Below are 13,065 nucleotides of genomic sequence, written 5' to 3'. Positions count from 1 at the left end.
TCTTGTTCTGGTGTCTCTTTGCAGTTGGGAAAGTAATGTTTGTAAACCAAAATTTTCTTATATATGAAATTGCAGGTGATAATATTTTACTTATCTTACCAATTTCTAAAGGACTAATAGGAATGGGCGTATTGGCAGTTTCAGTTTTAAGAGAATAAAAATCTAGGGACACCTCTGTCACTCATTTGGTCAAGCATCTGACTTGATTTCATCTCAGGGTTGTGAGATTGAGCCTCACATCAGGCTCTGAGCTGGGTGTGGAGCCTGCTTGAGATTCTCTCTCTCCCTCGTCCTCTACCCCGCCCCCTCCACTCTTATACACACTTGTGCTCTCTGAATAAAAGTCTACCCACAGATGCTATTATCCAGTTAAGTTAGAATTTTTGCCCCTTTTTATTTTCCTTGGTAGGGAAATTAAAGGCAGCTTTGTGGTGAGGTTACATTGATATTTTGTACAAAAAGATAAATCTCTTAGTCAATATAGTATAATACAAGAAAAGTGTGTTATAATAAATAAGGAATAAGTTATAACTTTTGAAATTGGCCTTAGGTAAAGAAAATGTAATTGAAATTTTTGTGAAATTTGTACTTTTTTAATTGTTTGGGTTTTCTATGTAGTGGAGCACTCCCAGTAATTATATATTCTATTTGAGAGCACTAAAAATAGATTGCATCCATAGGAAACTGAGAATGGAAATTTTTCCAGCTCCCTAATGAGCCTGTTCATTTTGGAATCCAGCTTTCTTGTGTTCTGGGAGTAGATATTGCTAGCCCCTTAGGTACTCACACACAGTTGGTTATAACAGCTTGAAAAGGCTTACAATATTTACAGCTATCTGTAATTTTTTTAACTTGTATTTTTTCATAACTAAAGGAATAGAAATGAAGAGGTGGAAATCTTGAACATCAGTGTTTCCTAATTTTACATATTACAGCAATGACATTAAATTGCACTTATTGTTTGCTAGACCTTGTTGTAGAACTTTTTCATGAATTATATTTATATTCCATGTAGTAGGCTTAAGCATAACTGTTACCATAAATAAAACCATGACATCCATTAAAGCTATCATTATTTTAAAGATTTTTTTAATTTTTTTATTTTTGTAGGTAATCTCTACCCAATGTAGGGCTGAGACTCACAACCCAAAGATCAAGAGTACCATGTTCTACCTTTTGAGCCAGTCAGGCACTTCTGTCATATTTTTTAAAACAGAATACTGTGGGGGCGCCTGGGTGGCTCAGTGGGTTAAGCCGCTGCCTTGGCTCAGGTCATGATCTCAGGGTCCTGGGATCGAGCCCCACATCGGGCTCTCTGCTCAGCAGGGAGCCTGCTTCCCCTCTCTCTCTGCCTGCCTCTCTGCCTACTGTGATCCCTGTCTGTCAAATAAATAAATAAAATCTTTAACAAAAATACCCAGAATACTGTGTATCAGTCATAATTAGCAAGAGCCACTCATAATACTGAAACACTTTGTAATAATCTAAATGAGAAATGTTTAAAGAAAACTGTTAGATTTAAAGGAAAATGTTTAAGGGTGCCTGGCTGACTCAGCAGAGCATGTGACTCAATTTCAGGACCATGAGTTCAAGCCCCACATTGGGCGTAGAGCCTACTTAAAAAAGATGTATAATGATAATAACAGAGTTGGCAAGGTATGTAGCGAGTACTCCACTTAGTCTTGTGTCATAGTCTGTTAGCAGTGGCTCTTGAAAAGCAACTGATAGCCACAAAGTTAACAGTGAAGTTGTTCACCCATTAAAATTTAGTAATCTTAGAATCATACATTAAAATTTAGTAATTCTTGGGCACCTGGGTGGCTCAGTGGGTTAAGCCGCTGCCTTCGGCTCAGGTCATGATCTCAGGGTCCTGGGATCGAGTCCCGCATCAGGCTCTCTGCTCAGCAGGGAGCCTGCTTCCTCCTCTCTCTCTCTGCCTGCCTCTCTGCCTACTTGTGATCTGTCTCTGTCAAATAAATAAATAAAATCTTTTAAAAAAAAATTTAGTAATTCTTTAGTAATTCTTAGAATCTGCTCTTTAAAAATATGTTGCAATATGGGAAAAACATAGAAATTAAGAATATTCTCATGGTAGTGAGAAGTTGAAAGCACTCTAATCAGTAGTTGACTATAAGAAAGAATCGTGGTATGAAAGGAAATAATGCAACCAAGTATGATGTAGTAAAACAGTTTATAATGTAATTCATTTAATAGTATAATGAAAATGTTAAGTACCCCCAAAACTGTCAAAACATTTAAGAAAAAACCTTTCGAAGCAATGAACAGCAAAATATTTAGGCAGAGTTTTTTCCCCCAAAATTATTATTGCCTATCTTTATGAAAGGTTAGCAGCAATTTTGTGATGTCTATAAGATGACAACATTTTATTGGAGTCTTTTTGTTTTCCCAAAACTTGAGTTCCCATTCCATGCATTTGGTACTTTGGTAAACTGTGTTTGTAGTCTGACAGCAGCCTGGGAAATTCCTAAGAAGTAAACTGGATATAAATCTCTACAACATATGCCAGTTATACAGATTGCTCTGTATTTGTGTTCCCAACGTAAACGACAGCAGCAGTTATAAGAGGTGTGGAGTCCAGGAAAAATTCATTTTAATGCTGGGCTCTGGCACTGCACTTAAAGTTCCAGCCCTGAGAAGGACAGCTGCCGGTCAGTGGGAAAATAATTTATGGAGAAATTAAATTTTGTATGAAATAGTTAAACATTTACTTAGTGCAGCCCTAATATAGTGGCTTTCATCCATTTTGAGGTCACAGACCTGTTGAGAATCTGATGAATCCTCCCAGAAGAACCAGCATGAGAGTATTCACAGTTTGCACACAGAAGTCTGGGGAAGTCCCCTAGCCCGTTCCCACCACTCTCCCAGCCTCCAGTATTCCCCTGACGGTTGGCATCTCTGCTCTAAATTAAGAATTGATTATCTCTACAGGTTCGAGAAATGGCTGCTACCACCTTAAGCGGTCTTTTACAGTGTAACTTCCTTACCATGGACAGCCCTATGCAGATTCATTTTGAGCAACTTTGCAAAACGAAACTACCGAAGAAAAGAAAGCGAGACCCTGGTTCTGTAGGAGATACGATTCCTTCTGCAGGTAACAGTGCTGGTTTAAAGTACGCACGTCCTTTTGGGAATTAACCAGGCTTACTCAACAAATATTTATTGAATACTTGTATGTACCTGGGTCTTTGCTAGGTCCTAGGAATAGTTATCACTGCTTTCAATAAGCTTTGCCTACAGCAGGCCAGACCTGGAAGAGAAGAGCGAAAACTGAGAGGCACAGAGGAACCTGTGCGCTGCGGCATATACCTGTGAAATGAATCAGGTTTGCCTGCCCACATGAAATCACTTGATATAAAGAGGGGTGTAGAATGAGTTATTTTGGAGAGTATAAAATACTTGTTTTTAGATTTTATAGCTTAGGTGTAAATACACAATGAAAATACCAAGAAAACAAAACAAGCTTTTTTTTTTTTTTTTTTTTAAAGATTTTATTTATTTATTTCACAGACAGAAATAGGCAGAGAGGCAGGCAGAGAGAGAGGAGGAAGCAGGCTTCCTGCTGAGCAGAGAGCCCGATGCGGGACTCGATCCCAGGACCCTGAGATCATGACCTGAGCCAAAGGCAGCGGCTTAACCCACTGAGCCACCCAGGCGCCCCAAAACAAGCTTTTCTTTTGTTTGGAGGGGCTACTGTTCACTAATACTTCTTGGGCATTTGGAGAGAGGATGAGAAAAGTCCTCACAGGATCTTCTGCTATAATTAAGAAGATAAACAGGAGAATCAGATCTGATTACTATGTCACTTTTTTTTTTTTTTTAAAGATTTTATTTATTTATTTGAGAGAGAGCGAGAGTGAGAAAGAGCATGAGAGAGGAGGTCAGAGGGAGAAGCAGGCTCCCGGCAGTGCTGGGAGCCTGATGTGAGACTCGACCCCGGGACTCTGGGATCATGACCTGAGCCAAAGGCAGTGACTTAACCAACTGAGCCACCCAGGCACCCTACTATGTCATATTTAAAGAGACATTTAAATGTGGGGCGCCTTGCTAACTCGGTTAGTGGAGAATACAACTCTTGATCTCAAGGTTGTAAGTTCAAGCCCCATTTTGGGTACATAGATTACTTAAAAATAAAATCTTTTTTAAAAAATAGGGGCACCTGGGTGGCTCAGTGGGTTAAAGTCTCTGCCTTTGGCTCGGGTCATGATCCTGGGGTCCTGGGATCGAGCCCCGCGTTGGGCTCTCTGCTCATCAGGGAGCCTGCTTCCTCCTCTCTCTCTGCCTGCTGCTCTGCCTACTTGTGATCTTTGTCAAATAAATAAATAAAATCTTTAAAATAAATAAATAAATAAGTAGATCCATCTGGGTGGCTCAGTTGGTTAAGTGTCTGCAGTCAGCTCAGGTCATGATCCCAGGGCGCCAGGATTGAGCCTGGCGTCAGGCTCCCTGCTCGGTGGGGAGTCTGCTTCTCCCTCTACCTCTAATCCTCCCACCTGCTCCTGCTGTCTCTCATTAATAAATAAAATCTTTAAAAAATAATAATAAACAGTTGCAAAGAGCCATTGACCTTGCCACTGCTACCTATAGTCACGAAGAATGGAAAATATATAGAACAACTCTTAATAGGAAGCTTACTGGATTTGCAGGAAGTGCTTGGAATGTGAAGCTCTTCAGTGCTGATTACAAAAGGGTTTTAATTAAGTCATATAATGACCTAATACAATGAATGTTCTAGTTGCTTTGCTTGAGAACTGTTTTTTAATAATTTAATACTTAAGTACCAAAATAGTTTTATTTTTAGACCTTTGTTATCCCAAATGGCATTATTTACAATTCTGTTTTGTATTCCTTTTTTATTAACTTCAATTCCCTAGGCACCATATTTCATGTATACACATATAATACACACATACAACTTTAAGAAAAAGAGGAGAATTTGAAAGCAGTAGTTTCTATCACTAGAGAAAGATTAAATCTGAAAAAGAAAAAGAAAAGAAAGAAAGAATGGAGACTCTGTAGAATACAGACACACTGCAGCTCTGAGAAACAGACATTCCTCATATACAGTATGTTTGCCTCATGAATCTATCCATTCTGTGGATCTATCCAGAAAAGTGGGATCTATCTGATTTTAATTGGTTATTTTAAGATCAGGGATTGCACTTTTGCATATGATATGAATTGGTTGAAACTGTTACTGTGTAAGTCCTAACAAATGTGTTATGCATTTCTGACTTAGATGTAATTCCACTGTCATTGAAGGACAGCTGTGTCTTTAGTTCAGCCTGAAAATCATGTCCTTTGGTGTGTGTACACACAGATGCATTTTAAATGTAGAAATTCACATAACAACAGCTTTATCAAAAACTAATTTTATTTCACTGTGACATGTGCAATAGAATCCTGTAAATATTTGCACATATATTGGTGGGGTTTTGTTGTTTTTGTTTTTGTTTTGTTTTGTTTTTCAGAGTTGGTCAAACGTCATGCTGGGGTGCTAGGACTTGGTGCATGTGTTCTTTCTAGTCCCTACGATGTTCCCACCTGGATGCCCCAGCTCCTTATGAATCTCAGTGCACACCTGAATGATCCACAGCCAATTGAGGTAAAACTCTTCTTTGTTAATTTCTTTGCACACATACTGTATCAGTGATGTTTTTGAGAAAGCTGCTGCTACTAGTATGTCAGCCAGGGTTAAGCCTACTCAACAGTGATTAGTAGGATCTTGTGGAGGCCTTGCCTTCATGTATATTTGAGATCTTTTGGTAGCAAAGAAATTAATAAAGCTTCTGTCTCTCCCAGCCCAGTGGGAGTAAAATATTGTCAGTGTCGTCAGGATAGTTAACCTTTATACTTTTATTTTACTAATATTTTATATCTAGGAAGTATCTAACTGTGAGCTAATACTAAATAGGAAATTGTGATGGTATTAGAGAACAGCTGTGTCTAAACGACTGCAAAGACCAATGGCTTTGTCCTTCTCACTTGGGAAAAAGACATGGCTGTGTATTGAAACTGGTTTAATAACACGGGGCAAATGCCAGGAGCTTGTCCTAAAGTGCAGCCAATCATTTTAAAGTGAGCTCGGTGGCTTTGCAAAGTTGCAGTTGGCTTGTTAGTTTTGCAGCAGCTGGTGAAGTGTGAGATCTGAGTCTAGAGAGATTTTTACATAGCTCAGATTATCCTAAATATAATCTTAATCTTGCAGAGGTTAAAATAAAATGTATATGGGTTGCCTATCCTACAGATGACTGTAAAAAAGACCTTATCCAATTTCCGAAGGACGCACCATGACAACTGGCAGGAACACAAACAGCAATTCACAGATGACCAGCTGCTTGTTCTCACCGATCTCCTTGTGTCCCCGTGCTATTATGCATAGAAGGGTAAGTTGGCAAAATGCTGAGTTTAAAGAAGTCTTACATCCTCAGGCAGATAGGTATCTTTGGTTTGATGACTGAGAAGTGGGTGTTCATAAGTTTTTCTTTTTGCTGACATTATTAGATGTCCTCATTTAGATGATTTTTTTAAAACGTCAGTATGATTTTTGTTATGGCCGGTGCATATAAGTTTCCAGAGAATTTTTCCCTGCTTCTCTGCTTCAGGTAATAATGCAGAGAATTGATGTGACTGCTTTTGGATCTTTATAAATGACATTGCTTATTAGCCTGGGAGTGGTTAGTTAAAAGAAATCTTACTGTCCTTTGCCTCTGGTGTGGGGCCTGGGCATTTTAGTTGCCCTAAGGACCTTAGGTTGTATACAGTAGTGAGAACATTTCATCTGGATTCTTGAGTATTTCTTTTCCATCCTGAGCTAAAGAGAATCCCCCAGAAACCTTTCTACTAGGTGAAGAAGAGGAAAGGAAATTTCACTTACTATGCTTTAGAGCATGTCCTTTTGTCTAATGGAGACTTTTTTCCCTCCCTGATACAGATGAGTAGTCCTCACTTCAAGCTCTTTTCATCAAAAATTCCAGATCCTCAGGTGCCATCTGTGGCGGCTCTCTGCAGGTTTTAAAACTCTGCCTCCGCTGAGCTCTCATCATTTTGGTGGCTTCTGTGTTTGGTCTCATTAGTCTCCGTTCCACAGGTTCTCAGCTGCCATTTGATTACCTAACTTGTCTGGAAGTGTCTCCAGAGTATTGATCACTTTTTCTTTGAGGCATCTGATAAAGCCACAATGTCTCAGACTAGAAATAATTACCCAATATGATCATGGCATCCAAGACCAAACAGAGTCTAGGAACTCATTAATAAACAGTTCACTTGTAATGGAAAATACCTATCTGTAACACAGGTCATGTCATTTCATTCATCTCAAATTATTTTGAATTTTTTCCAAATGGCTGTTGGGTGTAGATGGTAGTAGGGCTGTGAGCCGTAAATCGAAGCCTTTGAGAGCCTTGGGTCTGGAGAGCCATGAAGAGGGAAGGAAAAGAGGGCGAATCTCGAATGTAACCAAGGACCTGATGGAGTGCTCCACCAAGACACAGAAGTGAAGGCTGTGTCCACGTGCTTCCCACAGACTGGAGTTTTTGGTGCTGATTAGAAAGAGCAGTTGCTGAAAAGAACTGGGGGTTTGGTGAATAAATTTTTGATTGATTGTTGTGTGTGTATACAATGTGTGATTTTGAAAATAAACAACAACAATAATAAAAACCCTGACTGGTTGATTTTTACCTGTATTCGTTACATATACTGTTTGATCAACCCTCTTTGAAAACTGTTATATTTCACCTAATGGAAGACTGCTGTGTTTGTGGAAATTCTGTAAGTTTTTTTCTTTTTTTGTTCTTTTTTCTTTTTTTCCCTTCCTTTTTTTTGCCTGCAGAATCGTTGAGAGACTAATAAGTCTTTATATTTAATTGACTTGTTTATTAATAAATGTTATATAGATGTAAAAGACTGTATAAACTGTAGAGATAGCACTGGCAAGACTTTGTACAGATGCAACCTTTTACACAGCAGCATTGTGTAATTTGTAAAGATTCACATGTAGCTCTTTATTATAGTGACTTTTTGGCTTTTGTACCAATTGAATGCCATTTTTTGTGTTTTTAAATTATTTTCCCTATCTTTTCATGTTACAAAAGCTGAGGTGTGGGGGTTTTGTTTGAGTTCATTTATCTTTAGAATGTCTGGATTTTTATGTAACATTTTGTGTGCATCCTTAAATGCAAACAGCACATGTTTGCCTATGACAAGTTTATAGAATGCGAGGTGTCTTCTAGGTTAAAGTAATTCACAAGCTGGTGTATGTCATCTTGCAACACACCCTGTACAGTCTTCCTTAAAGGAACACTACAGTATATTTTTTAGTATCTACTTGCTAATGACTCCAAACAGACCTAAGCACAGCAGAGGTCCTGGTACAGTATTGAATTGTCAGAGTACACAGGCATAATCCCTGTATAGAGTAGTGCCAAACTGATTATTTCAATTGTGTAACTAGTTTAAAACCCAATAAATGGATTGTTTTTAACACCTGGCTTTTGTCTTCATTAAGAAGAGAAGACAGTTCTGTAGGCAGTGACTCTCATGCCATTCCTTTTGCATCCATAGACCTGGATCCATATATGTATGCTCTCCAACCAAACCAAATTACCTAGATCAGACCTGTCCAGTACAGCAGCCAATAGCTACTATTTACTATTTACATATAAGTTAAAATCTCATTTCCTCTCAGTAGCCACATTTCAAGTGCTCATTAGCTACTTACGGCTAGTGGTATGGCTACTTACTGAGTGGCACAGACAAATGCTTTTATTACGGAAAGTTCTGTTGGATAGTACTGGTCTTGATCATTGATTCTCATATTGATGTGCCTAAGAATCACGTGGGGACTTTGTTAAAATGTGAATTTAAATTCATGCTGCTAGTTCATGATACTGATGCCTGGCCCTGAGATGACAGTTTAAGTTGTGAGGCTTTACATTATATATTAACCACAGATTTTTCTAAAACTGTATTGAACTATGCCTTAGCAAGTTCCTCAAGTAGGAACTTTATCTATCTATCTATCTATCTATTTATTTATTTATTTATTTTAAATTTATTTATTTATTTGACAGAGAGAAATCACAAGTAGAATGAGAGGCAGGCAGAGAGAGAGAGGGAAGCAGGCTCCCTGCTGAGCAGAGAGCCCGATATGGGACTCGATCCCAGGACCCTGAGATCATGACCTGAGCCGAAGGCAGCGGCTCAACCCACTGCGCCACCCAGGCGCCCTATTTATTTATTTTTAAATATTTTATTTATTAGCAGAGGGAGAAACAGGCTCCCCGCTGAGCAGGGAGCCCCAAGTGGGAACTTTAAAAAATAAAAGATACTGGGCACCTTCTGTGACATCTTGCGCTCAGAATTTCTCTGGGTGGGACTCAGGTGTCAGTCCTTTTTGTTTTTTAAAGATTGTTATTTATGAGAGGGGGCACCTGGGTGGCTCAGTGGGTTAAGCCTCTGCCTTCCGCTCGGGTCATGATGATGTCAGGGTCCTGGGATGGAGCCCCCATGTTGGGCTCTCTTCTCGGCAGGGAGCCTGCTTTCCCCTCTCTCTGGCTGCCTCTGTCTGCTTGTGCTCTCTCTGTCAAATAAATAAAATCTTTGAAAAAAAAAAAGAAAAGAAAAGAGTGTATTTATGAGAGAAAGCGAGCAGGCCCCCCACTGAGCAGGAAGCCTGATGCAGGACTCCATCCCAGAACTCCAGGATCATGACCCAAGCCAAAGGCAGATACCCAACCAACTGAACCACCTAGGTGCCCTCAGATGTCAGTATCTTTTTAAAAAGATTTATTTTATTTTTAGTGCATGCTTGTGTGAGGTGGGGGAGGGGCAGGGTGAGAAGAGAATCCCAAGAAGACTCCCTGATGAGTGCGGAGCCCCCTTGCTGGGTTCCAGGATTCCACACCAGTCTCAGTCCCAGAACCCTGAGATCATGACCTGAACTGAAATCCAGAGTCCCAATGCCCAACCCACTGAGCTATCCACATGCCCCAAGCGTCAGTGTCTTTTAAAAGCTCCATATAGGGGCACCTGGGAGGCTCAGTCATTAAGTGTCTGCCTTCAGCTCAGGTCAGGATCCTGGGGTTCTGGGATGGAGCTTCGCATCCAGCTCCCTGCTCCACAGGAAGCCTGCTTCTCCCTCTCCCACTCTCCCTATAGTGTTCCCTCTCTCACTGTGTCTCTCCCTGTCAAATAAAATCTTTTAAATAAGTAAATAATAAATAAAAGCTCCATATGTTTCAGCTGTACATCAGAACTGAAAACCTCTGGTGAACGTTCTATAATTCTGACATTGGGTGTAGATGTTGCTTATTACCTGGATCCCCCAATCTGGTCATCCTGTGAGTGACTTAATTCCCTAAATTTTCTACCAGTGGCCTCAAGACTTAAAGGGATGCGGAAAAAAAAAGGGGTGGGTGGCTACTATTGTCTAAGGTAGTTCTTAAATGTATGTTGCATTAAAAGAATGGAGAACAGCAGCAGGAACAGTGTTAAGGATGGGGAAAGCAGGCCAAAGTTGAGAAGTCAGTGCTGTTCGGGTGTGGAAGAGTTGAGTAGGTTTCTAGGTCAGGGAAGGGGAAAGTATATCTTTGAGGTTGTCATGGCTAATCTAGTTTCTGAGTGGATCCTTTAAAAAACAAAAACTTTGCAAATTATATTTCAATATTTAGGAAGAAAATTTAGCCACCTAGTTTCTTAATGTGAATGAAAGTTTTGTGAAAAAAACAAGTAGTTTTTGAAAAAGTATGAAAAAGGTGTTTTCAAATACTCCCGATACGCGACATTGCCAAGCCCTTTGGATTGTGGCCAGTTGTGGTTAGTAGTGTAGCCAGAGGAATTTTGCTTTACTAAAAAATCAACTTTTTCTACATAGTCTTCATAGTTATTTTTGTGCACAAAGACCATTTGCCTTGTAAATATAAATGTGTTCAGTGTTTCTTCATTGTTGAACATTAGGGTTTTTCAGTTTTCTCGACTACGGATTACATTGCAATGAATATTTTCATAACTGGGGTGGCTCAGTCAGCTAAGCATCTGCCTTCAGCTCAGGTCAGGATCTCAGGGTCCTGGGATCAACCCTCAAGTGGGGCGCTCTTCTCATAGAGGGGTGTGCTTCTCCCTCTCTCTCTGCTTGCTCTCTCTCTCCCTCTCTCAAGTAAATAAAATCTTTTTTTAAAAATATTTTCATAACTTCATGCTTAAAACATTTTTCTTCAATTACTTCCTCAGGATAAATTGTGAGGAAAATTTTAGGTCAAGAGTCTAGATATTGTAATTGCTCTAATACGTTTTCCTCCACGTGCACACGTATGAATTTGCGTTGCCAATGACAGAATGCTTGTTTCCCTGAAAATTGATAGCACCCCCCCCCTTTTTTTTAGATTTGTTTGAGAGAGTGCAGGTGTGGGGAGGGGAAGAGAGAGAGAATCCCAAGCAGACACCCACTGACTGCAGAGCCCTACTGGATCTCACCACCCCAGGGATCATGACCTGAGTCCAACATCAAGAATCCAATTCTTAAAAAAAAAAAAAAAAAAAAGAATCCAATTCTGGGGCACCTGGGTGGCTCAGTGGGTTAAGCTGCTGCCTTTGGCTCAGGTCATGATCTCAGGGTCCTGGGATCGACCCCCACATCGGGCTCTCTGCTCAGCAGGGAGCCTGCTTCCTCCTCTCTCTCTGCCTGCCTCTCTGCCTGCTTGTGATCTCTGTCAAATAAATAAATAATAAAAATCTTAATAAATAAATAAATAAATCTTTTTAAAAAAAGAATCCAATTCTTTTTTTTTTTTTTTAAGATTTTATTTATTTGACAGAGAGAGATCACAAGTAGACAGGCAGGCAGAGAGAGAGGAGGAAGCAGGCTCCCTGCTGAGCAGAGAGCCCGATGCAGGACTCGATCCCTGGACCCTGAGATCATGACCTGAGCCGAAGGCAGCGGCTTAACCCACTGAGCCACCCAGGTGCCCCAAAAAGAATCCAATTCTTAACCAACTGAGCCACCCAGGTACCGTACACTTTGTAGACATAATTCTAGTAGCTTTAGACTTGCTGATGGTACTAACTTGTTCCCGATTTCCTCTTCTCTAGACTCTTTTACAGCTTGGGTTTTGGTTTTTTTTCCCCCCTGTATAAATTCTCTAGGTGTAACTCTGATGGCCACCTTTCAGCCCAAGCTGGAAGGTGGCCATCTACTGTAATCTCCTGTAACGTGGCCAGATGCCTGGAAATCAGCCGGCAGTTATTCAGTAGCTAATCCATATGGAGAGGGATAGAACTTAGGTTAGAATTCTCTAAATACTAGTGAGTCTTCCCTTTCAATTGCTTATTTCTAGGGCCAGAGTTGATCATAACTGACAACACTGATTAGAACCGCTTCGCCGCAAGTGGTTGGGGAGTGGAATATTATGTGGGAATTAACTGAAATTTTCTGCAGTTTTTTCTACACAATTCTAATAGCATAGTCAAACGTGGGTTGAATGTCTACTTCATAAATTACCCAGTTCTCTTGTTTTTTCTTGATGAAAGCACAGGATACTGGGGGAGATGTTCTACACCTAAGTCAAATTCTTTGGTACTTGTTGGTACCAAACAGTTCTCTTATTTAAAAAGATGAACTGCTGTGGGCGTCTGGGTGGCTCAGTTAAGCTCTGCCTTCAGCTCAGGTCATGATCTCAGGGTCCTAGGCTGGAGCCCCGCATCCCCGCATGGGCCTCCCTGCTCAGCGGGAAGCCTGTTTCTCCCTCTGCCCTGACCCGCCTCCCCGCCCCACCCCCGTTCTTGCGCGCACGCTCTCTCTCTCTCAAATAATAGTCTTTTAAAAATTAAATTCTGTTATGATGACTTCATTTACAAACTGTCTCTAAGTACCGAAGTGGACGATGACGCCAGCTGAATCTAGGAGGCAGAGTGTTAGCTGCCGCGCCAGGAGGAAGCCCCAGGCACCTAGGGGAGCCCCGCCACCCGCGCGTCCCACGCTCTCCACCCGCGGGTCCCACGCTCTCCACCCGCTGCGGCCATGGGGTTAGGGAGGGGGCGGGCAGCGTTGCC

The 13,065-nt window shown here is 40.7% G+C and overlaps 1 protein-coding gene across 2 annotated transcripts in view; it reads left to right on the top strand.

Moving 5' to 3' along the window:
- PSME4 (proteasome activator subunit 4) overlaps positions 1 to 8,500 on the top strand; it is a 114,942-nt gene extending 106,442 nt beyond the window's left edge. Inside the window, exons 44-47 of one of the 2 annotated variants that reach the window (XM_044263953.1) lie at positions 2,950 to 3,112; positions 5,490 to 5,623; positions 6,266 to 6,404; positions 7,378 to 8,500. In XM_044263953.1, the coding sequence (XP_044119888.1) occupies positions 2,950 to 3,112; positions 5,490 to 5,623; positions 6,266 to 6,400 (432 nt within the window). In that variant the 3' untranslated portion in view covers positions 6,401 to 6,404; positions 7,378 to 8,500. Of the gene's footprint in view, positions 1 to 2,949; positions 3,113 to 5,489; positions 5,624 to 6,265; positions 6,405 to 6,952 lie in introns of both variants that reach the window. The other variant, XM_044263952.1, reaches the window with a different exon arrangement.
- Positions 8,501 to 13,065: the final 4,565 nt, after the last annotated feature.

Source organism: Neovison vison, chromosome 8 (assembly GCF_020171115.1).
Source record: "Neovison vison isolate M4711 chromosome 8, ASM_NN_V1, whole genome shotgun sequence".
Lineage (NCBI taxonomy): Eukaryota > Metazoa > Chordata > Mammalia > Carnivora > Mustelidae > Neogale > Neogale vison.
This window is presented reverse-complemented; position numbering and strand designations above follow the sequence as displayed.